This window comes from Neoarius graeffei, chromosome 23 (genome assembly GCF_027579695.1).
Source record: "Neoarius graeffei isolate fNeoGra1 chromosome 23, fNeoGra1.pri, whole genome shotgun sequence".
Lineage (NCBI taxonomy): Eukaryota > Metazoa > Chordata > Actinopteri > Siluriformes > Ariidae > Neoarius > Neoarius graeffei.
In genome coordinates this window covers 13,371,578-13,393,478 of record NC_083591.1, presented here as the reverse complement: position 1 = coordinate 13,393,478, position 21,901 = coordinate 13,371,578, and the positions used below count along the sequence as shown (strand labels likewise).

The window sequence follows — 21,901 nt, the reverse complement described above, 5'->3', positions numbered from 1 at the left end:
TTTTCTGGTGTGGCAGCAGTACACTCCCGTAATAACGCAAAATATCACTCATACTGACAGCTTAAAAAAACAAAAAGTTATTGTGTTTCTAACAGGCTTCTAAAGACAATCGGATGTTCTGAGACGCGGAGTGACCCGGATGTATACTTCTCGCGTTGCTAGACTCGTTGCTAGGATACGTGAGCGTCAGGTAACACGCAGTCACCTAGGGTTGCATTCCAAATATCTCCACACTCCCTGTTTTTGTGCACTTCATAGCCTGGATATACGGTAAGAAATAATGATTATAACATTCTAAAAAGTGCCTATTCGTCCGATTTAGGATGCAGCCCAGCTACAGAGGTTGAGTTACTTACTTCCAGTAAACTGCGGCACTGTAGGAAAAGGTGAACTTACATCCACAAGTGTGGAGAGAACGGGTTAAAAAAAAAGGTGGATTTTTTTTTAATCCGAATAACATTTTGGATGTATAAGTATTTTTTTTTATAACTGTAATCGATAGTAGTGACCAAGGGGAAAACTCAGAAGGAATGACGACGTGCAGGGAAGCGGCACAGCGGTGATTTGAAGGAGAAAAAATAACCGGTTCCGGTACCGGAAACTCGGAAAATAATCAGACCTACTGTGTGTCTTCATGCATGATCCGATTTAAGGTGAGACAAAAAATCCTTGTTTTGTTTACACTGAGTTGCCCCCAGGTGTGAATGAGTGTGTATGTCTGGATATATATACAGTGGTGCTTGAAAGTTTGTGAACCCTTTAGAATTTTCTATATTTCTGCATAAATATGACCTAAAACATCATCAGATTTTCACACAAGTCCTAAAAGTAGATAAAGAGAACCCAGTTAAACAAATGAGACAAAAATATTATACTTGGTTATTTATTTATTGAGGAAAATGATCCAATATTACATATCTGTGAATGGCAAAAGTATGTGAACCTCTAGGATAAGCAGTTAATTTGAAGGTGAAATTTGAGTCAGGTGTTTTCAATCAGTGGGATGACAATCAGGTGTGAGTGGGCACCCTGTTTTATTTAAAGAACAGGGATCTATCAAAGTCTGATCTTCACAACACATGTTTGTGGAAGTGTATCATGGCACGAACAAAGGAGATTTCTGAAGACCTCAGAAAAAGCATTGTTGATGCTCATCAGGCTGGAAAAGGTAACAAAACCATCTCTAAAGAGTTTGGACTTCACCAATCCACAGACAGACAGATTGCGTACAAATGGAGGAAATTCAATACCACTGTTACCCTCCCCAGGAGTGGTTGACCAACAAAGATCACTCCAAGAGCAAGGCATATAATAGTCAGAAAGGCCACAAAGGACCCCAGGATAACTTCTAAGCAACTGAAGGCCTTGCTCAGATTGGCTAATGTTAATGTTTATGAGTCCACCATCAGGAGAACACTGAACAATAATGGTGTGCATGGCAGGGTTGCAAGGAGAAAGCCACTGCTCTCCAAAAAGAACATTGCTGCTCGTCTGCAGTTTGCTAAACATCACATGGACAATCCAGAAGGCTATTGGAAAAATGTTTTGTGGACGGATGAGACCAAAATAGAACTTTTTGTTTCAAATGGGAAGCATTATGTTTGGAGAAAGGAAAACACTGCATTCCAGCATAAGAACCTTATCCCATCTGTGAAACATGGTGGTGGTAGTATCATGGTTTGGGCCTGTTTTGCTTCATCTGGGCCAGCACGGCTTGCCATCATTGATGGAACAATTAATTCTGAATTATACCAGCGAATTCTAAAAGAAAATGTCAGGACATCTGTCCATGAACTGAATCTCAAGAGAAGGTGGGTCATGCAGCAAGACAATGACCCTAAGCACACAAGTCATTCTACCAAAGAATGGTTAAAGAAGAATAAAATTAATGTTTTGGAATGGCCAAGTCAAAGTCCTGACCTTAATTCAATCAAAATGTTGTGGAAGGACCTGAAGTGAGCAGTTCATGTGAGGAAACCCATGTGCGGTGTTCTGTACGGAGGAATGGGCTAAAATTCCTCCAAGCCGGTGTGCAGGACTGATCAACAGTTACCAGAAATGTTTAGTTGCAGTTATTGCTGCACAAGGGGGTCACACCAGATACTGAAAGCCAAGGTTCACATACTTTTGCCACTCACAGATATGTAATATTGGATCATTTTCCTCAATAAATAAATGACCAAGTATAATATTTTTGTCTCATTTGTTTAACTGGGTCCTCTTTTATCTACTTTTAAGATTTGTATGAAAATCTGATGATGTTTTAGGTCATATTTATGCAGAAATATAGAAAATTTTAAAGGGTTCACAAACTTTCAAGCACCACTTTATATATATATATATATATATATATATATATATATATATATCCATCCATTATCTGTAGCCGCTTATCCTGTCCTACAGGGTTGCAGGCAAGCTGGAGACTATCCCAGCTGACTATGGGCAAGAGGTGGGGTACACCCTGGACAAGTCGCCAGGTCATGTGTATACAGGGCGGCACGGTGGTGTAGTGGTTAGCACTGTCGCCTCACAGCAAGAAGGTCCGGGTTCGAGCCCCGTGGCCAGCGAGGGCCTTTCTGTGTGGAGTTTGCATGTTCTCCCTGTGTCTGCGTGGGTTTCCTCCGGGTGCTCCGGTTTCCCCCACAGTCCAAAGACATGCAGGTTAGGTTAACTGGTGACTCTAAATTGACTGTAGGTGTGAATGTGAGTGTGAATGGTCTTTGCGTCAGTCCTGAGATGACCTGGCGACTTGTTCAGGGTGTACCCCACCTCTCGCCCATAGTCAGCTGGGATAGTCTCCAGCTTGCCTGCGACCCTGTAGGACAGGATAAGCGGCTACAGATAATGGATGGATGGAGATATATATATATATATATAGAGAGAGATATAGATATATATATGACACACACAGAGGCACTAAACTACTCAGAGAATGCCTACAAGATGATGCAGATTAATATACAGTTTGGGGGAAAGCTAATTTCCACAAATGTTTGCCTGCATGGTTCTGAACAGCATCTACAACCAGAAATCAGACAAAGTTAGGACGGTATGTGATTTCTAAATTTACTTTGACTTTTCTTTCATTGTAGACAGTATGAACCCAAGATATTTCATGTTTATCCAGCCAAATTAATTTAATTTGTTAATATACATCAATTTCTGCATTTCAGGCCTGTAGCACATTCCAAAAAAAAGTTGGGATGGGGGCAATTTAGGGCTAGTAATGAGGTAAAATAATTAAATAGTGATGTGATTTGAAACAGATGATTGTAGTCATAATTTGGTACAAAATCAGTATCCAGGAAAGGTCTAGTCTTTGACGAGCAAAGATGGGCCAAGGATCTCCAGTTTGTCAAAAAAGGCATGAAAAATTATTGAAATGTTTAAAAACAATGTAACTCAAAGAAATAAAGGAAGGGATTTGGATATTTCACCCTCTGTGGTGCACAATATCATTAAACAATTCAAGGAATCTGGTTGAATTTCAAGTCAAGTCAATTTGTATAGTGCTTTTAACATTGTCGCAAAGCAGCTTTACAGAATTTGAATGAATTAAAACATGAGCTAATTTTGTCCCTAATCTATCCCCAATGAGCAAGCCTGTGGCGACGGTGGCAAGGAAAAACTCCCTCAGACGACATGAGGAAGAAACCTCGAGGGGAACCAGACTCAAAAGGGAACCCATCCTCATTTGGGCAACAACGGACAACATGACTATAACATTAACAGTTTTAACATGAAATCAATTTCGTTGATGTTATAACTCTTCATTGATGTAGTGTGTAAAGGGCAAGGGCACAAGCCTAAGCTGAATACCTGTGATTTCTGATCCCTCAGATGGCACTGCATCAAGAACCGTCATTCATCTATAGCTGATATAACCACATGGGCTCAGGATTACTCTGGCAAACCTTTGTCAAGCTCTACAATATGGAGTTGCATCCACAAATGGCAGTTAAAACTTTACTGTGCAAAAAGGAAGCCTGATATTAACTGCGTCTAGAAGCGCTGTCGACTTCTCTGGGCTTAGAGGCATCTGGGATGACACAGTGGAAATGTGTATTGTGGTCAGATGAATCAGTATTCCAGATCTTTTTTGGAAGAGATGGACCTTGTGTGCTCTGGACCAGAGACAAAAAGGACCATCCAGACTGTCACCAGCAACAAGCCCAAAAGCCAGGGTGTGTCAGGGTATGGGGTTGTGTCAGTGTGCTTGGCAAAGGCAACTTACACTTCTGTGATGGCAGCATTAATGCAGAAAAGGACACTGAGATTTTGGAGCAACATATGCTGCCTTTAAGATGACATTTTTTCCAGGAATATTTCAACAGGACAATGCAAAACCACATTCTGCACACATTACAAAGGCATGGCTGTGGAAGGAGAGGGAGCCTGTCCCCTCTGTCCCCCATGGAGAATGTGTGGTGAATTTTGAAACCAAAAATATGACAATGACGACACCGTACTGTTGCACACCTTAAGACCTGTTTGTAGGAAGAATGGGACAAAATAATACCTGAAACACTTCATCACTTGGTGTCTTCAGTCCTTAAACATCTTTTAAGTGTTGTGAGAAGGAATGGCAACATTATAAAGTGGTAAATGCTTTACTGTCCCAACTTTTTTGGAAATGTGTTGCCAGAATCAAAATTGAAATGTGTTTACTTAAAAAAAAAAAACAATACATGTACAAATACAATACACAAAGTGCTGAACTTCTAGACAGGAAATTTCTAGTGCCAACTGAACCATTGACAACAATACTTAGTGTAATATTCTGTTGAAGTATCAATACTCAGCAAAACAGCCAAGGAAACAAACCAACCATACAATGTACAACTAAATAGAGAACTCAAATGGCTAACCCCAGGCTAGACAGTAAACAGTCTGGGTTGGCCTCGACCGAAACGCAGTTACACAGTGGGCAGGGAAGAAGGGGAGAGGTGCAGCCTGAAGAGGTGAGTCTTCACTCTGCACTTGAAGGTGGTCAGGGAGTCAGCAGTTCTGACCTCAATGGGAAGGTCATTCCACCAATGGGGGACCAGGACAGACAGTAGTCTTGAGAGGGCTGGGCAGGAGCAGGGTAGAGGAGGGGCCAGGCAACCAAGTAGCAGAACGTAGGGATCTGGCTGGCATGTGGGAGCCTGGCCCTAACCCCTTGAGAGCCTGGTAAGCTAGCACCAATGTCTTAAATTTAATATAAGCTGCGATAGGTAGCCAGTCCAGGTCGGCAAGCAGAGGAGTGACATGGGAGGAATGAGGGAGGTTGTAGATCAGGCAAGCTGCAGCATTCTGGATGAGCTGCAGGGGTTGGATGGCAGAAGCTGGAAGGCCAGCAAGGAGAGAGTTGCAGTAGTCCAAGCAGGAGAGGATCAGTGCTTGGACCAGGAGCTGAGTGGAGTAAGTGGCAAGAAAAGGGCAGATCCTTCGGATGTTGTAGAGGAGGAATCTACACGTCCGGGTCACTGCAGTGATGTTCGCTGAGGAGGAGAATTTGTCGTCGAACACGACCCCTAGGTTCTTTGCACTGGGTGAAGGTGAACTTGAGATGTCCCTCAGGGAGATGACAATGTCCAGGGGTGAAGAGGATGGAGCAGGAATGTAGATTTAAAAGTCATAAAATAACATTTTAAAAAAGGGCACTTCAATGATTTTAGTAAACTTTTTTCTTTGTTCAGTAATAGTGTAATTCTGCTTAATAACTAGGTCTAGCTAGTTAGTATTCTTTTAGGATTAAGTAGCATACAATACTGAAAATGAAGTCACTAACTGATAAAGATGTCTTAATGGTCGAGAGATAATAATACATTTCAAATTTAGCTTTCTCCTGAGCTAAATAATATACATTATGCCATGTATACATTAGGGCTGGGTATCACCAGATACCTCACGATACGATACTATGGCGATATTTTGCCCACGATAACGATAATATCACGGTACAGCGATTCTGCGATAATCGATATATTGTAAGAAATTTCAACCGCATCACGATATCTGTGTCACTGAAGAAAATCAGAATTTATTGACCACTGTAAAATTACATTTCACATACATAACTACACACTCTTGCCAGACATATATTTGTCTCTATTCCACTGCTGGCAAAACCAAGAGTTGCTTCACTACAACATACAGAAAATTCCCATTTCTGTGCTAGTATTATCAACTTTTCTGTAAGCATGGACACATCAGTGCTGCTTAACAAGCAGAATCAAATTGTTTTATGAAAACTTAAAACTTGCACTGCAGACTGCACATACATTTCAGTGCTAACACTAATATCAATTTGTTCTTTGTAAACTTGAGAACATATACCTGAGAATATTTAACTTGTGCTTATTTTGCAGGAACAACACACTGTCTGAAACACATTGAAAAGTGCAGTGTGCATCTTAGTCTCCTACTGCGCATGCGCGAAGCCTACTGCGCATGCGCAGAACACATGAATTAGCAAGTTCTCATACAGACCGGTTTATTATTCAAAACAAGGCATTACAAATTATTTGACTCGGCCAAAGACTCGACCAATACGCACAAAATATAAAAATGGGCAAATGCGTGAAATACTCACCGATTTTCTATCAGCCCAGCTGATCGGTAGGACAAAACTACTGTTGAATTTTCCTACCCTCCTGGATTTCGCGCATGCGCAGTAGGCTTGGTAGGACAAATCCAAGAGGTAGGATAACTTTACAGAACACCGGCTCACTGTTTTTTTTTTTTTTGTTTGTTTTGTTTTTTTTGTTTTTTTGTTTTTTCCCTCCTTTCCTTTGGAATCCAAAGTGCCTCCAAACATCTGCCTTAAAGTTCGGCGGCATCTCTAGGTTTACGTTAACAGCCATGCTTGCTTGTTTTTTTTCCTCACTGCAACCGCCGGGGGAAAAAAGAGAAGACGAAGAGTGCCTTGCAGTGAGGGAGCGGCACAGCGACACCTTGCGGAGCGGAGGTGCGGAAGTCGTACTGGATTTACAAGCCGTCTGAAACATGATTTATTATTTGAAAAAAATATCGATATTCAAATTTTGAGTATCGATATTGAATCAGAAGACAAAGTATCGTGATATATCGCCGTATCGATATTTTTGCACACCCCTAGTATACATGTGTATTTGATGATTAATTATTCGAGTAGAAAACAGTTGTGTAAACAGTTAATATTGATTTTTGTTAAGTGTTCATGACCTCAAGTTACTGGCTGTACCATGGAGAAGTACGAGAAGCTGGCTAAGATTGGCGAGGGCTCCTATGGAGTGGTGTTTAAATGCCGAAACAAGGAAACAGGCCAGATAGTGGCTATCAAGAAGTTTGTGGAATCTGAGGATGATCCAGTCATCAAGAAGATAGCACTGAGAGAAATCAGAATGCTGAAGGTAAAATACCTTTTTCTTTCTCTATCTCTGGCATTCCGTCTTGATCTTCATTGTCTTATCTTTCCAGCCTTACACTGTTGGTTTTAACACTCCAACATAAACAATTACAACGCATACAGTAAGTAGCCACCTGGAGTACAAAGGCATAAAAGGAAGTAGAGTTCTAGTGTAAACTTATTTCACAACAAGTCAAGTATTATTTTCTTTGTGATTTATATTGTCTGATTTTGACTTGTATCAAGTTGCTAAATATCTAAGAGAATAAAGTGGTGAAGTTACATATTTAACAAATCAGCTAAATATGAAGAATTAATGTATCATTGCTCAGTCATCTGTCAGTAATTTAATAATACATAACTAGCATATTTATATTGTTTCATTCTGGATATAATGTAGCATGTATCTAGATATAATGTAGTAGATATAATGTTCTACTTGTAAAGTATAATTTAGGACTCTTAACCAAATAGTTATGCTAGTTATTGCTAATAAACTACCACTAGCTAAGCCACATCATAAGTTTTTCTGTTTATGATCCAGGGGAAAGCCTAGAGTTTGCATGAACTATGCAATGATGTTTCCTAATAATTTAAACTGTACTGTTTAAAAAAACAGATATATAAATTTATTCTATCTACATTCATTGGATATGAGCAACCACATGCTCTGTTTGGCTACTCTACTACTAGGATATTAGCTCATATACTGTGAGTAGAGAAAAACCAAATGGCGGAACACATCAAGTCAGATATATAATTGTTATCAAGTATTTAAAAGAAACAGAAATAGCTAAATAAAAGAATATAGTGCCCCCCATATCCAATATCTCCTGTTTCACACTCCAGCCCAGTTGGTGGCTCCAAACCACCAAAAAAAAGACGAAAAAAATGGCAGACTGTGCTACTGAACCAACTAAGGAATAAATAAAAACTACTCGAAAACAAAACTCCCAAAAATACAAAAAAAAAGCAACAAAATATGGAGTCAAAGTATCTGATGGTTAAATTTCTCAAGAATATTATTATAGCATGTTTCACAAATTGCTGCTGTCATTTCACCGGTTTGTTTACATTCTAAGCGGAAATTATTTTGTTGGGCGTTTTGTATAAAGTTTTTATTTATCGAATTTGCAAAAAATTAAAATACTGTTTCTCAAAATCCAGTGAATGTGGATATAATAAAACAATTATTCCGCTCAATGTTGTCGTACATGACTTATAGCCTACTCAGCGCTATCCGCTTCGTCAGCTATCAGCTCATGTATGACTTGATTTCATGGAATAACTGTTAAATATATAATAAGTAAGTGAATTTAAGTCACTTGGAAAAGGTTAAAACACTAGGATTCATTGAAGTTCATTTAAGCAGAAAATTTATTCCACTTCCAGATGCCTATAGCCAACTGGAAAACCTTGGATGTGTTAAGAACAGTACTAGACTGTAGCTTCTGTAATCAATGTCTGCCTGAACTCATAATTATCCTGTTCATTTGATTCCCTCTGCAGCAGTTAAAGCATGTAAACCTGGTCAACCTTCTGGAGGTGTTCCGGAGGAAGAGAAGACTTCACTTGGTCTTTGAGTTTTGTGAACAAACCGTCCTCAATGAACTTGACAAGCACCCTAGAGGGTTAGTCTTTTAGTTATACAATTTTACTTCATATTTATGTGGCAGTTTATTCACATTTTCAGAGTTGACAAATTATGTTTAGATGTTACTGGGAAAGTTACACGTATTCAGAGTTCTGTTACGTAGCAGTTTAAGTCGATTTTCTGGGTGTGGCATTCTGTTCATGCAAATGAAAACCTGCGTTTAGTTCATGCATCTGAGGTTGCCAGATTTTTCTTAGGCAGAAACGTCCAAGACAGTGTTTTTCAATAGCATCTAGATCACCACCTTTAAATACAGTCACTTGGCTTTAAAATGAAATGCAGACTGAAGAAGTAAATAGTGTGGGTGTGGCAGCGTGGGCGTGGTCAAGCATCGGTTTGTGAATGGAGGGCGGAGTCAGGGAAGGTAAGTGGCAGAATCACTGCACCTGATGGGAATTAACCTGTGTTTGTGTGTCTTCCCCAGTGACCCATACAGTTCGCGCAGTGTGCGTGACAAACGTAGTGCCTTGATCAGTCAGAATCTCTTTGGGGATTCCAACTCGGGAGATGACGCGGAAGAGTGCTTCTGCAATACTACGTGCTGAGATTTTGCGAAGAGGCACTGCTTCCGGATATCGCGTTGCATAGTCCACCAGGACTAAAATAAAGCGATATCCTCGTGTTGACCGATCTAATGGCCTGACGAGATCCACCCCAATTCTTTCGAACGGGGTCTTGATTAATGGCAGGGGGTGCAAAGGCGCTTTTGGAATGGATGCTGATTTTACTAACTGGCATTTGTGGCACGCCGTACACCACCTACGGACATCGCCGCGAATCCCTGGCCAATAGAACCGGGCCATTATTCGGGCTAGTGTCTTATCCTGCCCCAAGTGTCCGGCCATGGGATTAAAGTGAGCCGCCTGGAATATAAATTCCTGGAGGCTCTTTGGGATCAAAAGCTGTGTTATCAGTTCCTTAGTCTGAGTGTCCTGCGTCACTTGGTATAATCTATCCTTAATAATGGAGAAATGGGGAAGGACGGGGTGGCGTTTGGCTGGAGCATTTGACCATCGATTACTCTCACTTAGTCAAATGCATGCCGCAGAGTCCTGTCTCGCGACTGCTCTAATGGGAAATCCGTGAGGGATTCCCTGAGAGAGGGAGGAGGAGCCTGCTGCTCCTCACCCTGACACGGTGATGATGTAAACGGCTCTGTGACAGCTGCTCCCGCCAATGCCACACCAGGACCTCCCCCCACTAAATTATGGCAGGCCCCACTCTTCATTAATGTGCCATTAATTCCCTAAATCCCGGCCAATCAGTCCCCAAAATTATCGAGTGGGTAAGGCGAGGATTAACCCCCACCTTTACTCTAGATTTCTCCCCTCGAAATAGAATGTGGACCGACACTAAAAGGTAGTTGTGAACATCCCCGTGCACTCACCAATTGTGCTCTCCCCAATGCCTCGTCTTGCACCAGGCTTTGGTGAATTGAGGTCTGATTACAGCTGGAGTCCACCAAAGCCTGATATGTATCCCCTTGGATACTCACCGGTATGTGATACGCTCCGGCCCAATCGAGGGCGGACCCTGGCGCGTTGGGGATCCGGACCACCGCGCCCATCTCCATTGCCGAGCACTGATGCTGGAGGTGCCTCGGCTCCCCGCAGCACCAGCATACCGGCCCAGGCCTTCCCTCTGCACCGGTGTTCCAGAGCTCACTCACCTGAGGGGGGGAAGACACAGACACGGAAGTAGGAAATGGTAGGGCACCGCTGGTGCGGCGGGCCGCCTGGGGTGGAGCTGGCCCCCGCCTCCGCAGTGGGGGAATGGGGCGAGGACGAGGAACAGAAGGGGAGAGAGAGAGAGGGGAGAAGAGGAGACATGCTGTCTTGCCGTTGGAACAGCCGCCATATGGTCCTCCACCAACTCGATGGCCTGATCCAGTGATGCCGGGTGATGACACTGGACCCACTCCGCTGTTCCTTCCGGAAGTTGGGCGATGAATTGTTCCAGCGCCACCAGGTCGATGATTCCCTCAGCATCGCGGTTGTCGGCCCTCAGCCACCACCGACAGGCATCCCGGAGTTGCTGGCCAAACGCGAACGGCCGGCCGACCTCCTCCAGGTGCAGTGCGCGGAAGCGCTGCCGTTGCTGCTCCGGGGTGCACCCCACACATTGAAGGATGGCCCTGTGGAGGTCGGCATAGACCAGCCGGCTGTCGGTGGGGAGCTGTAGCGTGGCCAGCTATGCCTCACCCGTTAGCAGGGGGAGGAGGCGCGCCATGCGCTGTTCCACCGGCCAACCCCATGCCTCTGCTGCCTGCTCAAAAAGAGCGAGGAAGGCCTCTGGGTCGTCATGCGGGCCCGTCTTCATTAGGGTGAGGTGGGGAGGGTCCGTGGTGGTGGTGGTGGTGGTGACGGTGGTGGTGACGGTGGACCTGCGCACGGCGCGCCTCCTCCCCCTGCTAACGGGCGAGGCGCACAACAGCCGGCTGGTCTACACCGACCCCCGCAGGGCCATCCTCCAACGTGTGGGGCGCACCCCGGAGCAGCAACGGCAGCGCTTCCACGCGCTGCTCCTGGAGGAGGTCGGCCAGCCGTTCGTGTTTGGCCAGCAACTCCGGGACGCCTGCCGGTAGAAGCGCTGCCGTTGCTGCTCCCGGGTTTCGGCACCACTGTAGAACTGGTTTAAGGTGGGTGGAGCACAGAAACACGGCAGGCCAGAACTGAGTTCTCATCAACTCTTATTTTAGCTTTTCAGCTTCTACTTGACACTCTCCCAGTCGTGCGCGCACACACACACACACACACACACACACACACACAAGCGTTCTGTTTGGGGAGAGAGCTCCCTTCCTCTGCTCTTCCTCTCCTCTTATAGGGCGCGGTCACTAGGGAAGACACACAAACACAAGTTAATTCCCATCAGGTGCAGTGATTCTGCCACTTACGTTCCCTGACTCCACCCTCCATTCACAGACCGCTGCTTGACCACGCCCCCGCTGCCACAGTGGGGTTTTACTTTCAAATGTAATCCAATGTAACATAAAAGCAAAGACAGTAAACCATCTAATATGATATATACAGTATATGAGAAGATGGTAATGATTTAAATAGTAGTCTAAAATATTTTTAATATACTGCTGCATGTATAGTCCTAATTGTAAATCTGGCTTAATTTAACAATATGGCTTCCAACTTCATTATTTAGCAGCTTTTAAAATAGCACTTGATCCAGCACATCCTATCATTTTGCCTTGCATTATATGGTATACAACAGAAGTAAGTACACCTCTGTGCACTATCACTTAAATGTCAAGTGATTCAAAATTGTCTCACCTCTTAATAATGGCATTATTTTCATCCATCCATCCATTATCTGTAGCCGCTTATCCTGTACAGGGTTGCAGGCAAGCTGGAGCCTATCCCAGCTGACTATGGGCGATAGGCGGGGTGCACCCTGGACAAGTCGCCAGGTCATTGCAGGGCTGACACAGAGACAAACAACCATTCTCACTCACTTTCACACCTACGGTCAATTTAGAGCCACCAATTAACCTAACCTGCATGTCTTTGGACTGTGGGGGAAACCAGAGCACCCGGAGGAAACCCACGGAGACATGGGGAGACCATGCAAACTCCACACAGAAGGGCCCTCATCGGCCGCTGGGCTCAAACCCAGGACCTTCTTGGGTTTATACAGAATGGTGCAGGAAATAAAAAAAAAAAAAACTGAGTGAGTGACAGTTCTGTGGGTGGAAACATCTTGCTGATAAGAGAGGTCAGAGAAAAATTGCCAGATTGGTTCAACCTGCCAGGAAGGTTATAGTAACTCATATAATCACTCTTTACAACCATGGTGGGCAGAAAAGCATCTCAGCATTCAACAGCAGAACACCACATTGGGTTCCACTCATGCCAGCCAAGAACAGGAATCTTAGAACCAAGAACAAGTGGCCGGTGAGTGTATTTCTGTTGTATACTGTGTCTGGCTCTGAGTGCACTTAAGGAAGTCACGAAATAGTAAAGTGGAGTCACAAAAACAATTTTATCATGCATTTAATTTGCTCTTTTGATTTCTTGAATTAATAAATAATTTCAATATTTTTATTAGTTTAATGCACTCTCTTGTAAAGAAAGCATGCTCACAGTTTAAAGGATAAGCTGACTGCTCATAATCTTTATTTCTTCGTAATTCAGTCCTCCACATAAACAATGTCTGTGATTAAGATTCTGTCTCCTCCAATGTCCTCTATGCTACAACCCCGATTCCAAAAAAGTTGGGACAAAGTACAAATTGTAAATAAAAACAGAATGCAATAATTTACAAATCTCAAAAACTGATATTGTATTCACAATAGAACATAGACGACATATCAAATGTCGAAATTGAGACATTTTGAAATTTCATGCCAAATATTGGCTCATTTGAAATTTCATGACAGCAACACATCTCAAAAAAGTTGGGACAGGGGCAATAAGAGGCTGGAAAAGTTAAAAGGTACAAAAAAGGAACAGCTGGAGGACCAAATTAGGTCAATTGGCAATAGGTCATTAACATGACCGGGTATAAAAAGAGCATCTTGGAGTGGCAGCAGCTCTCAGAAGTAAAGATGGGAAGAGAATCACCAATCCCCCTAATTCTGCGCCGACAAATAGTGGAGCAATATCAGAAAGGAGTTCAACAGTGTAAAATTGCAAAGAGTTTGAACATATCATCATCTACAGTGCATAATATCATCAAAAGATTCAGAGAATCTGGAAGAATCTCTGTGCGTAAGGGTCAAGGCCGGAAAACCATACTGGGTGCCCATGATCTTCGGGCCCTTAGACGGCACTGCATCACATACAGGCATGCTTCTGTATTGGAAATCACAAAATGGGCTCAGGAATATTCAGGAGCAACTAGAATCCTACATTAGACAAGAATGGGTTAACATTCCTATCCCTAAACTTGAGCAACTTGTCTCCTCAGTCCCCAGATGTTTACAGACTGTTGTAAAGAGAAAAGGGGATGTCTCACAGTAGTAAACATGGCCTTGTCCCAACTTTTTTGAGATGTGTTGTTGTCATGAAATTTAAAAATCACCTAATTTTTCTCTTTAAATGATACATTTTCTCAGTTTAAACATTTGATATGTCATCTATGTTCTATTCTGAATAAAATATGGAATTTTGAAACTTCACATCATTGCATTCCGTTTTTATTTACAATTTGTACTTTTTCCCAACTTTTTTGGAATCGGGGTTGTAAAACAAACAAACAAACAAACAAACCTCAATTAATTCATTAATAGTGACATATTTACAGTATGTATTTAAAATTGGCCTCAAATGGCATTCCATACTTTTAGTACATGTACAGCCCAAAATAAACCCAAAAAGAGATTCAGTGTGACATATTGTGGTTACAACAGTGTGACAACTTAATACTGCTCCTTACTTGAGCTGTAACGTGCAGGAATAGTGCGTGTGAGTTCTGAATCATGAGTAACCGAGACATATTTTACAACCCCGATTCCAAAAAAGTTGGGACAAGGCCATGTTTACCACTGTGAGACATCCCCTTTTCTCTTTACAACAGTCTGTAAACGTCTGGGGACTGAGGAGACAAGTTGCTCAAGTTTAGGGATAGGAATGTTAACCCATTCTTGTCTAATGTAGGATTCTAGTTGCTCAACTGTCTTAGGTCTTTTTTGTAGTATCTTCCGTTTTATGATACGCCAAATGTTTTCTCTGGGTGAAAGATCTGGACTGCAGGCTGGCCAGTTCAGTACCCGGACCCTTCTTCTACGCAGCCATAATGCTGTAATTGATGCAGTATGTGGTTTGGCATTGTCATGTTGGAAAATGCAAGATCTTCCCTGAAAGAGACGTCGTCTGGATGGGAGCATATGTTGCTCTAGAACCTGGATATACCTTTCAGCATTGATGGTGTCTTTCCAGATGTGTAAGCTGCCCATGCCACACGCACTAATGCAACCCTATACCATCAGAGATGCAGGCTTCTGAACTGAGCGCTGATAACAACATGGGTCGTCCTTCTCCTCTTTAGTCCGAATGACACGGCGTCCCTGATTTCCATAAAGAACTTCAAATTTTGATTCGTCTGACCACAGAACAGTTTTCCACTTTGCCACAGTCCATTTTAAATGAACCTTGGCCCAGAGAAGACGTCTGCGCTTCTGGATCATGTTTAGATACGGCTTCTTCTTTGAACTATAGAGTTTTAGCTGGCAACGGCGGATGGCACGGTGAATTGGTGTTCACAGATAATGTTCTCTGGAAATATTCCTGAGCCCATTTTGTGATTTCCAATACAGAAGCATGCCTGTATATGATGCAGTGCCGTCTGAGGGCCCGAAGATCACGGGCACCCAGTATGGTTTTCCGGCCTTGACCCTTACGCACAGAGATTCTTCCAGATTCTCTGAATCTTTTGATGATATTATGCACTGTAGATGATGATATGTTCAAACTCTTTGCAGTTTTACACTGTCAAACTCCTTTCTGATATTGCTCCACTATTTGTCGGCGCAAAATTAGGGGGATTGGTGATCCTCTTCCCATCTTTACTTCTGAGAGCCGCTGCCACTCCAAGATGCTCTTTTTATACCCAGTCATGTTAATGACCTATTGCCAATTGGCCTAATGAGTTGCAATTTGGTCCTCCAGCTGCTCCTTTTTTTGTACCTTTAATTTTTCCAGCCTCTTATTGCCCCTGTCCCAACTTTTTTGAGATGTGTTGCTGTTGTGAAATTTCAAATGAGCTAATATTTGGCATGAAATTTCAAAATGTCTCACTTTCGACATTTGATATGTTGTCTATGTTCTATTATGAATACAATATCAGTTTTTGAAATTTGTAAATTATTGCATTCCGTTTTTATTTACAATTTGTACTTTATCCCAGCTTTTTTGGAATCGGGGTTGTACTTCAACTCCATCCTGTGTAGTTAACTTTCCTAACTTCTGAATAGCGCTGTAATATGTTATTACATTTAAGGTGCACAATTTTGCTATGAAATCCTAGTTGTGTGTGTTTAAATCAGTGTGCGTTTCAAGTTTTTGTATTTTTTTTAATCTCTGTCGATTTCAGGTGAATGGCATTGTGGTTTTAATAAGTTATTTAAAAAATTAAAGTGAGTGCTTGGTCAGCTTATTGTCAGACGCGGTAGGCGGATGTCAAGTCAAGTCAAGTTTATTTGTTTATAATGTTTATAATAAACATTGTCGCAAAGCAGCTTTATAGAATTTGAACGACTTAAAATATGAGCTAATTGTATCCCTAATCTATCCCCAACAAGCACGCCTGTGGCGACAGTGGCAAGGAAAAACTCCCTCAGACGACATGAGGAAGAAACCTCGAGAGGAACCAGACTCAAAAGGGAACCCATCCTCATTTGGGCAACAACAGACAACATGACTATAACATTAACAGTCCTAACATAAAGTCAGCTTCGTTGATGCTATAAATCCCCCACCGACGGAAACCCGAGCGCTAAACTGTTCACGACAACCACAGTCCTAAAGTCAGCAAGTCAACTGCAGTCCCCGGCCACAAAAGCACCACTGCAAGAGTCCAGAGCGTCCTCCAGGCGCGACCCCCAACTGTCCACATGGGGCCGCCCTCCACAGGAGCAATGCGATGCAAAAACTCCAACTCGACACAGGGCACCAGGATGGATCAGGCAGATCCGTCGAGTCACGAGTCCTTAAAATTAGGGCATGAGTCAGACTCGAGTCCAAGTCTTGGACTCGAGTACGACAAGTCTGCTGTTGCTTCACAGCAAGAAGGTTCTTGGCTCAAACCTTGCAGCCAACTGGGGCCTTTCTGTGTGGAGTTCATATGTTCTCCCCTTGTCTGCGTGGGTTTCTTCCAGGTGCTCCTGTTTCTTCCCACAGTCCAAAACCATGTGGATTACATCAAATGGCTACTCTAAATTGCCCATGAGTGTGAATGGTTGTTCGTCTTGGTGTTAGCCTTGCGACTGATTGGCAACCTGCTCAGAGTGCACCCCGCCTCTTGCCTAAAGTCAGCTGGGGTCGGGTCCAGTGACCCTGATGAATAAGCGGAATAGATAATGGATGTGTTTCAGCTGTTCTAGTTCAGGAAACCTGTGTGTATGTAGGGACATGGCTTGGGAAGGCTTTGGAGAATTACTATTTTTGTTTTGATTTTGAGTTTTCTCTGCCACTCACTTCACTGCTTCACTACATTCCTGTACTTTCCTGTTGTCTGGTCAAATATGTGTTCGTTTCTCATGAGCTAATGGTACCAGTGAAAAGAGGTGGTGACGGTATCATTCTGAAATATATTCAGATAGTTTTGATAGCGCCGACATATGCAGTATATAACACAATTTAAAATAATTATCTCGAACAGTAGTGAAAAAGATCAGCATTCTGCCCGGCTAAAGTTCACCTTACGAAGCCAATTATGACTCTCACATCAATTGTAATTCCACGGTCTCTGAAGTCTAAAGACATTTTCACAGTAACTTTAGCTGCTGTTGAAGACAAAGGCACTTGTTGCGATAGGAGGCAGCTACGTTACTGCAGCAATGTTTTGTCACACTCTTCTGACTTGCCCCATGTTGATTCTAAAGTGTTCTCTATGTCTTGATAACAGCACCTCTGCTTTTCTTCCGTGTCCTGTAGGGTTCCTGAGATCCAGCTGAAGAGCATTGTCTGGCAAACTCTTCAGGCTGTCAACTTTTGCCACAAACACAACGTCAGTATCCAGCTCTTTGTGGCTCTATAACCTCTCTGAGCATGTCACAGTGTTTGCTTTATATAATGCAGCTGGCTCAAAGACGTGTTGATTTCTCTGAGCTCATCTTTAAAAGTTCTCATCTTCTCCATAGGGCGGCACGGTGGTGTAGTGGTTAGCACTGTCGCCTCACAGCAAGAAGGTCTGGGTTCGAGCCCCGTGGCCGGCAAGGGCCTTTCTGTGCGGAGTTTGCATGTTCTCCCCGTGTCCACATGGGTTTCCTCCGGGTGCTCCGGTTTCCCCCACAGTCCAAAGACATGCAGGTTAGGTTAACTGGTGACTCTAAATTGACCGTAGGTGTGAGTGTGAATGGTTGTCTGTGTCTATGTGTCAGCCCTGTGATGACCTGGCGACTTGTCCAGGGTGTACCCCGCCTTTCGCCCGTAGTCAGCTGGGATAGGCTCCAGCTTGCCTGTGGCCCTGTAGAACAGGATAAAGCGGCTACAGATAATGAGATGAGATGAGATCTTCTCCATATCTGCATTGGCATTATAATAGACAGACAGGGTTGTAAGAAAGAAAAGGGAAGCTACTAAGGTACTTTTATTTTGTTATGTCTAACAACATTAGTGACATGATGCTTTATGGTAAATATGCTAGCTCTTACAGCATATAACAAATTTTAAAGCAAACTTGTATGTTCACTCATGAATTAAACACGATGCTCCAATATTAGCATCCTTTAGTTGACAAGGTGGCTACAAATAAGGTAAAATTGCCCCCATAGGATTGTTTTGTTTTTGATCCATAAAGATCATTTTTCATAACATGGATAGTACCAGTCAAAAGTTTGGACACTTATTCACAGGTTTTTCTTTATTTGTAATTAATTGAGACACTTCATGACTAAAAGTAATGATGGATGTTGTTTTGCTTTATTTAGTTGAGCAGTTCTTGACGTTATACTGTTTGGTGTAGTGGTTAGCACTGTCGCCTCACAGCAAGAAGGCCCTGGGTTCGAGCCCAGCGGCCAGCGAGGGCCTTTCTGTGTGGAGTTTGCATGTTCTCCCTGTGTCTGTGCAGGTTTCCCCCACAGTCCAAAGACATGCAGGTTAGGTTAATTGGTGGCTCTAAATTGACCGTAGGTGTGAATGTGAATGATTGTTTGTCTCTGTGTCAGCCCTGCGATAACCTGGCGACTTGTCCAGGGTGTACCCCGCCTCTCACCCATAGTCAGCTGGGATAGGCTCTGGCTTGCCTGCGACTCTGTAAAACAGGATAAATGGCTACAGATAATGGATGGATGGAAAATCCTATGAATGTGTTGGTGTGTCCAAACTTTTGACTGGTACAGAATTGCTAAATGAAAGACTTTTTTTTGTTTGTTTTCTGCAGGTAACCGACATCTGATTTATCTTAATATATGTTTTTGATTCAAAAACATTTTACTAGTCCATAAGTGTGTTATTGGAGTGATTCCATGATTGGGCTTCCTTTTGTGTCCAGCTGTTACTATATTTACAAAACACTGTTTGGAAAGTAAAGGTAAAAGACAATTTCAGCCTAGTGTTCTCTCTCTCTCTCTCTCTCTCTCCCCCCCCCCCCAAAAAAAAAAAAAGTCACATGTTGAACAGGAGGTTGAATCATTTGACTTTACTGAAGATCACAGGCAGAGAAAAAAAAGTTCCTTCATTCTTTTTTCCTTGTTTATTTTCACTGATGGTGTGATATTGACTGATATCACTTTGAACATACAGCCCTATAACCCAAATTATTATGTCCTGAATGTAGTCAAGCCATTAGCATGAATGCTAGCTAATAACATTTAATATACAGTGGTGCTTGAAAGTTTGTGAACCCTTTAGAATTTTCTATATTTCTGCATAGATATAACCTAAAACATCATCAGATTTTCACACAAGTCCTAAAAGTAGATAAAGAGAACCCAGTTAAACAAATGAGACAAAAGATTATACTTGGTCATTTATTTATTGAGGAAAATGATCCAATATTACATATCTGTGAGTGGCAAAAGTATGTGAACCCTTGCTTTCAGTATCTGGTGTGACCCCCTTGTGCAGCAATAACTGCACCTAAACGTTTCCGGTAACTGTTGATCAGTCCTGCACACCGGCTTGGAGGAATTTTAGCCCATTCCTCCATACAGAACGGCTTCAACTCTGGGATGTTGGTGGGTTTCCTCACATGAACTGCTCGCTTCAGGTCCTTCCACAACATTTCGATTGGATTAAGGTCAGGACTTTGATTTGGCCATTCCAAAACATTAACTTTATTCTTCTTTATCCATTCTTTGGTAGAACGACTTGTGTGCTTAGGGTCGTTGTCTTGCTGCATGACCCACCTTCACTTGAGATTCAGTTCATGGACAGATGTCCTAACATTTTCCTTTAGAATTCGCTGGTATAATTCAGAATTCATTGTTCCATCAATGATGGCAAGCCGTCCTGGCCCAGATGCAGCAAAACAGGCCTAAACCATGATACTACCACCACCATGTTTCACAGATGGGATAAGGTTCTTATGCTGGAATGCAGTGTTTTCCTTTCTCCAAACATAACGCTTCTCATTTAAACCAAAAAGTTCTATTTTGGTCTCATCCGTCCACAAAACATTTTTCCAATAGCCTTCTGGCTTGTCCACGTGATCTTTAGCAAACTGCAGACGAGCAGCAATGTTCTTTTTGGGGAGCAGTGGCTTTCTCCTTGCAACCCTGCCATGCACACCATTGTTGTTCAGTGTTCTCCTGATGGTGGACTCATGAACATTAACATTAGCCAATGTGAGAGAGGTCTTCAGTTGCTTAGACGTTACCCTGGGGTCCTTTGTGACCTCGCCAACTATTACACACCTTGCTCTTGGAGTGATCTTTGTTGGTCGACCACTCCTGGAGAGGGTAACAATGGTCTTGAATTTCCTCCATTTGTACACAATCTGTCTGACTGTGGATTGGTGGAGTCCAAACTCTTTAGAGATTACTTTAGAGTAACCTTTTCCAGCCTGATGAGCATCAACAACGCTTTTTCTGAGGCCCTCAGAAATCTCCTTTGTTCATGTCATGATACACTTCCACAAACATATGTTGTGAAGATCAGACTTTGATAGATCCTTGTTCTTTAAATAAAACAGGGTGCCCACTCACACCTGATTGTCATCCCATTGATTGAAAACGTCTGACTCTAATTTCACCTTCAAATTAACTGCTAATCCTAGAGGTTCACATACTTTTGCCACTCACAGATATGTAATATTGGATCATTTTCCTCAATAAATAAATGACCAAGTATAATATTTTTGTCTCATTTGTTTAACTGGGTTCTCTTTATCTACTTTTAGGACTTGTGTGAAAATCTGATGTTTTAGGTCATATTTATGCAGAAATATAGAAAATTCTAAAGGGTTCACAAACTTTTAAGCACCACTGTATTTGCTAATTCTGTGCTAAAACCTTAGTGTCAGGGTGCAGGCACTTACGGATGCAAACGTGGGGAGAGAGGGTGCGTCGCAAGCTGTAAACAAAGCCAAATTGGGAAACTGGAGATGTAGCCAGGGACGGGCAAGGGTCAATCAATTGGCGAACAGAATATCAGAGATCAGGTGAGAGAATAAAGTCAGAAATAAACAAACAGAGTTCAATAACGGGAAGACAGTTAGCTTGTCAAATGGCTCGGTAAAGTAAGGCACAGGGACACAGAACAATACTTCACAAAGTCAGAGTGTGAAAGCTGAGCTTATATAGGGAAGGAGATTGCCGGTAAATTAGAGACAGGTGTTGAGGTTAGAATTCTGGTGACAAGGGGTGCTGGGGTGCTTGGGAAGTGTAGTCCGGTGTGGCCATGTTTGGAGGCTGCTCTGAACTCAGGTTTTCAGCGCTGTTCCTGACACTTAGCTATGTTACTTTTAATTCTGTAATGTATTTAAGAATGAAATAAAGCCAGTGTGTCAGCAAAGAAACCTTGTAAAAATTATATTATTTTCAGAGAAGTTGGGCTAACATGTTTACTTGGAGTTAATGTTGATAAATAATAAGAAACCTTGTCATTTTAAAATGTGACAATGGCCAAATGGCACCCTAAGCATGAATCAGCCACATGTTGTGCCTTACAGAGTTTATGCACTTGTAAGTGTGCTGTGCTACAACACTTTATTTTCGCTAATTTTTTCTCACTTAGTTGTTCCTCGCAAAATAAATACTC

At 42.5% G+C, this 21,901-nt stretch overlaps 1 protein-coding gene across 2 annotated transcripts in view; it reads left to right on the top strand.

Annotated features, from left to right (window-relative positions):
• The first annotated feature begins 354 nt into the window (after window positions 1-354).
• The window catches only part of LOC132871546 (cyclin-dependent kinase-like 1), a 35,388-nt gene continuing 13,841 nt past the window's right edge, over window positions 355-21,901 (top strand). Inside the window, exons 1-4 of one of the 2 annotated variants that reach the window (XM_060905794.1) lie at window positions 355-653; window positions 7,182-7,379; window positions 8,885-9,006; window positions 17,636-17,708. In XM_060905794.1, coding sequence (XP_060761777.1) covers window positions 7,212-7,379; window positions 8,885-9,006; window positions 17,636-17,708 — 363 coding nt within the window. In that variant the 5' untranslated portion in view covers window positions 355-653; window positions 7,182-7,211. Of the gene's footprint in view, window positions 654-4,546; window positions 4,605-7,181; window positions 7,380-8,884; window positions 9,007-17,635; window positions 17,709-21,901 lie in introns of those variants that run through there. The other variant, XM_060905795.1, reaches the window with a different exon arrangement.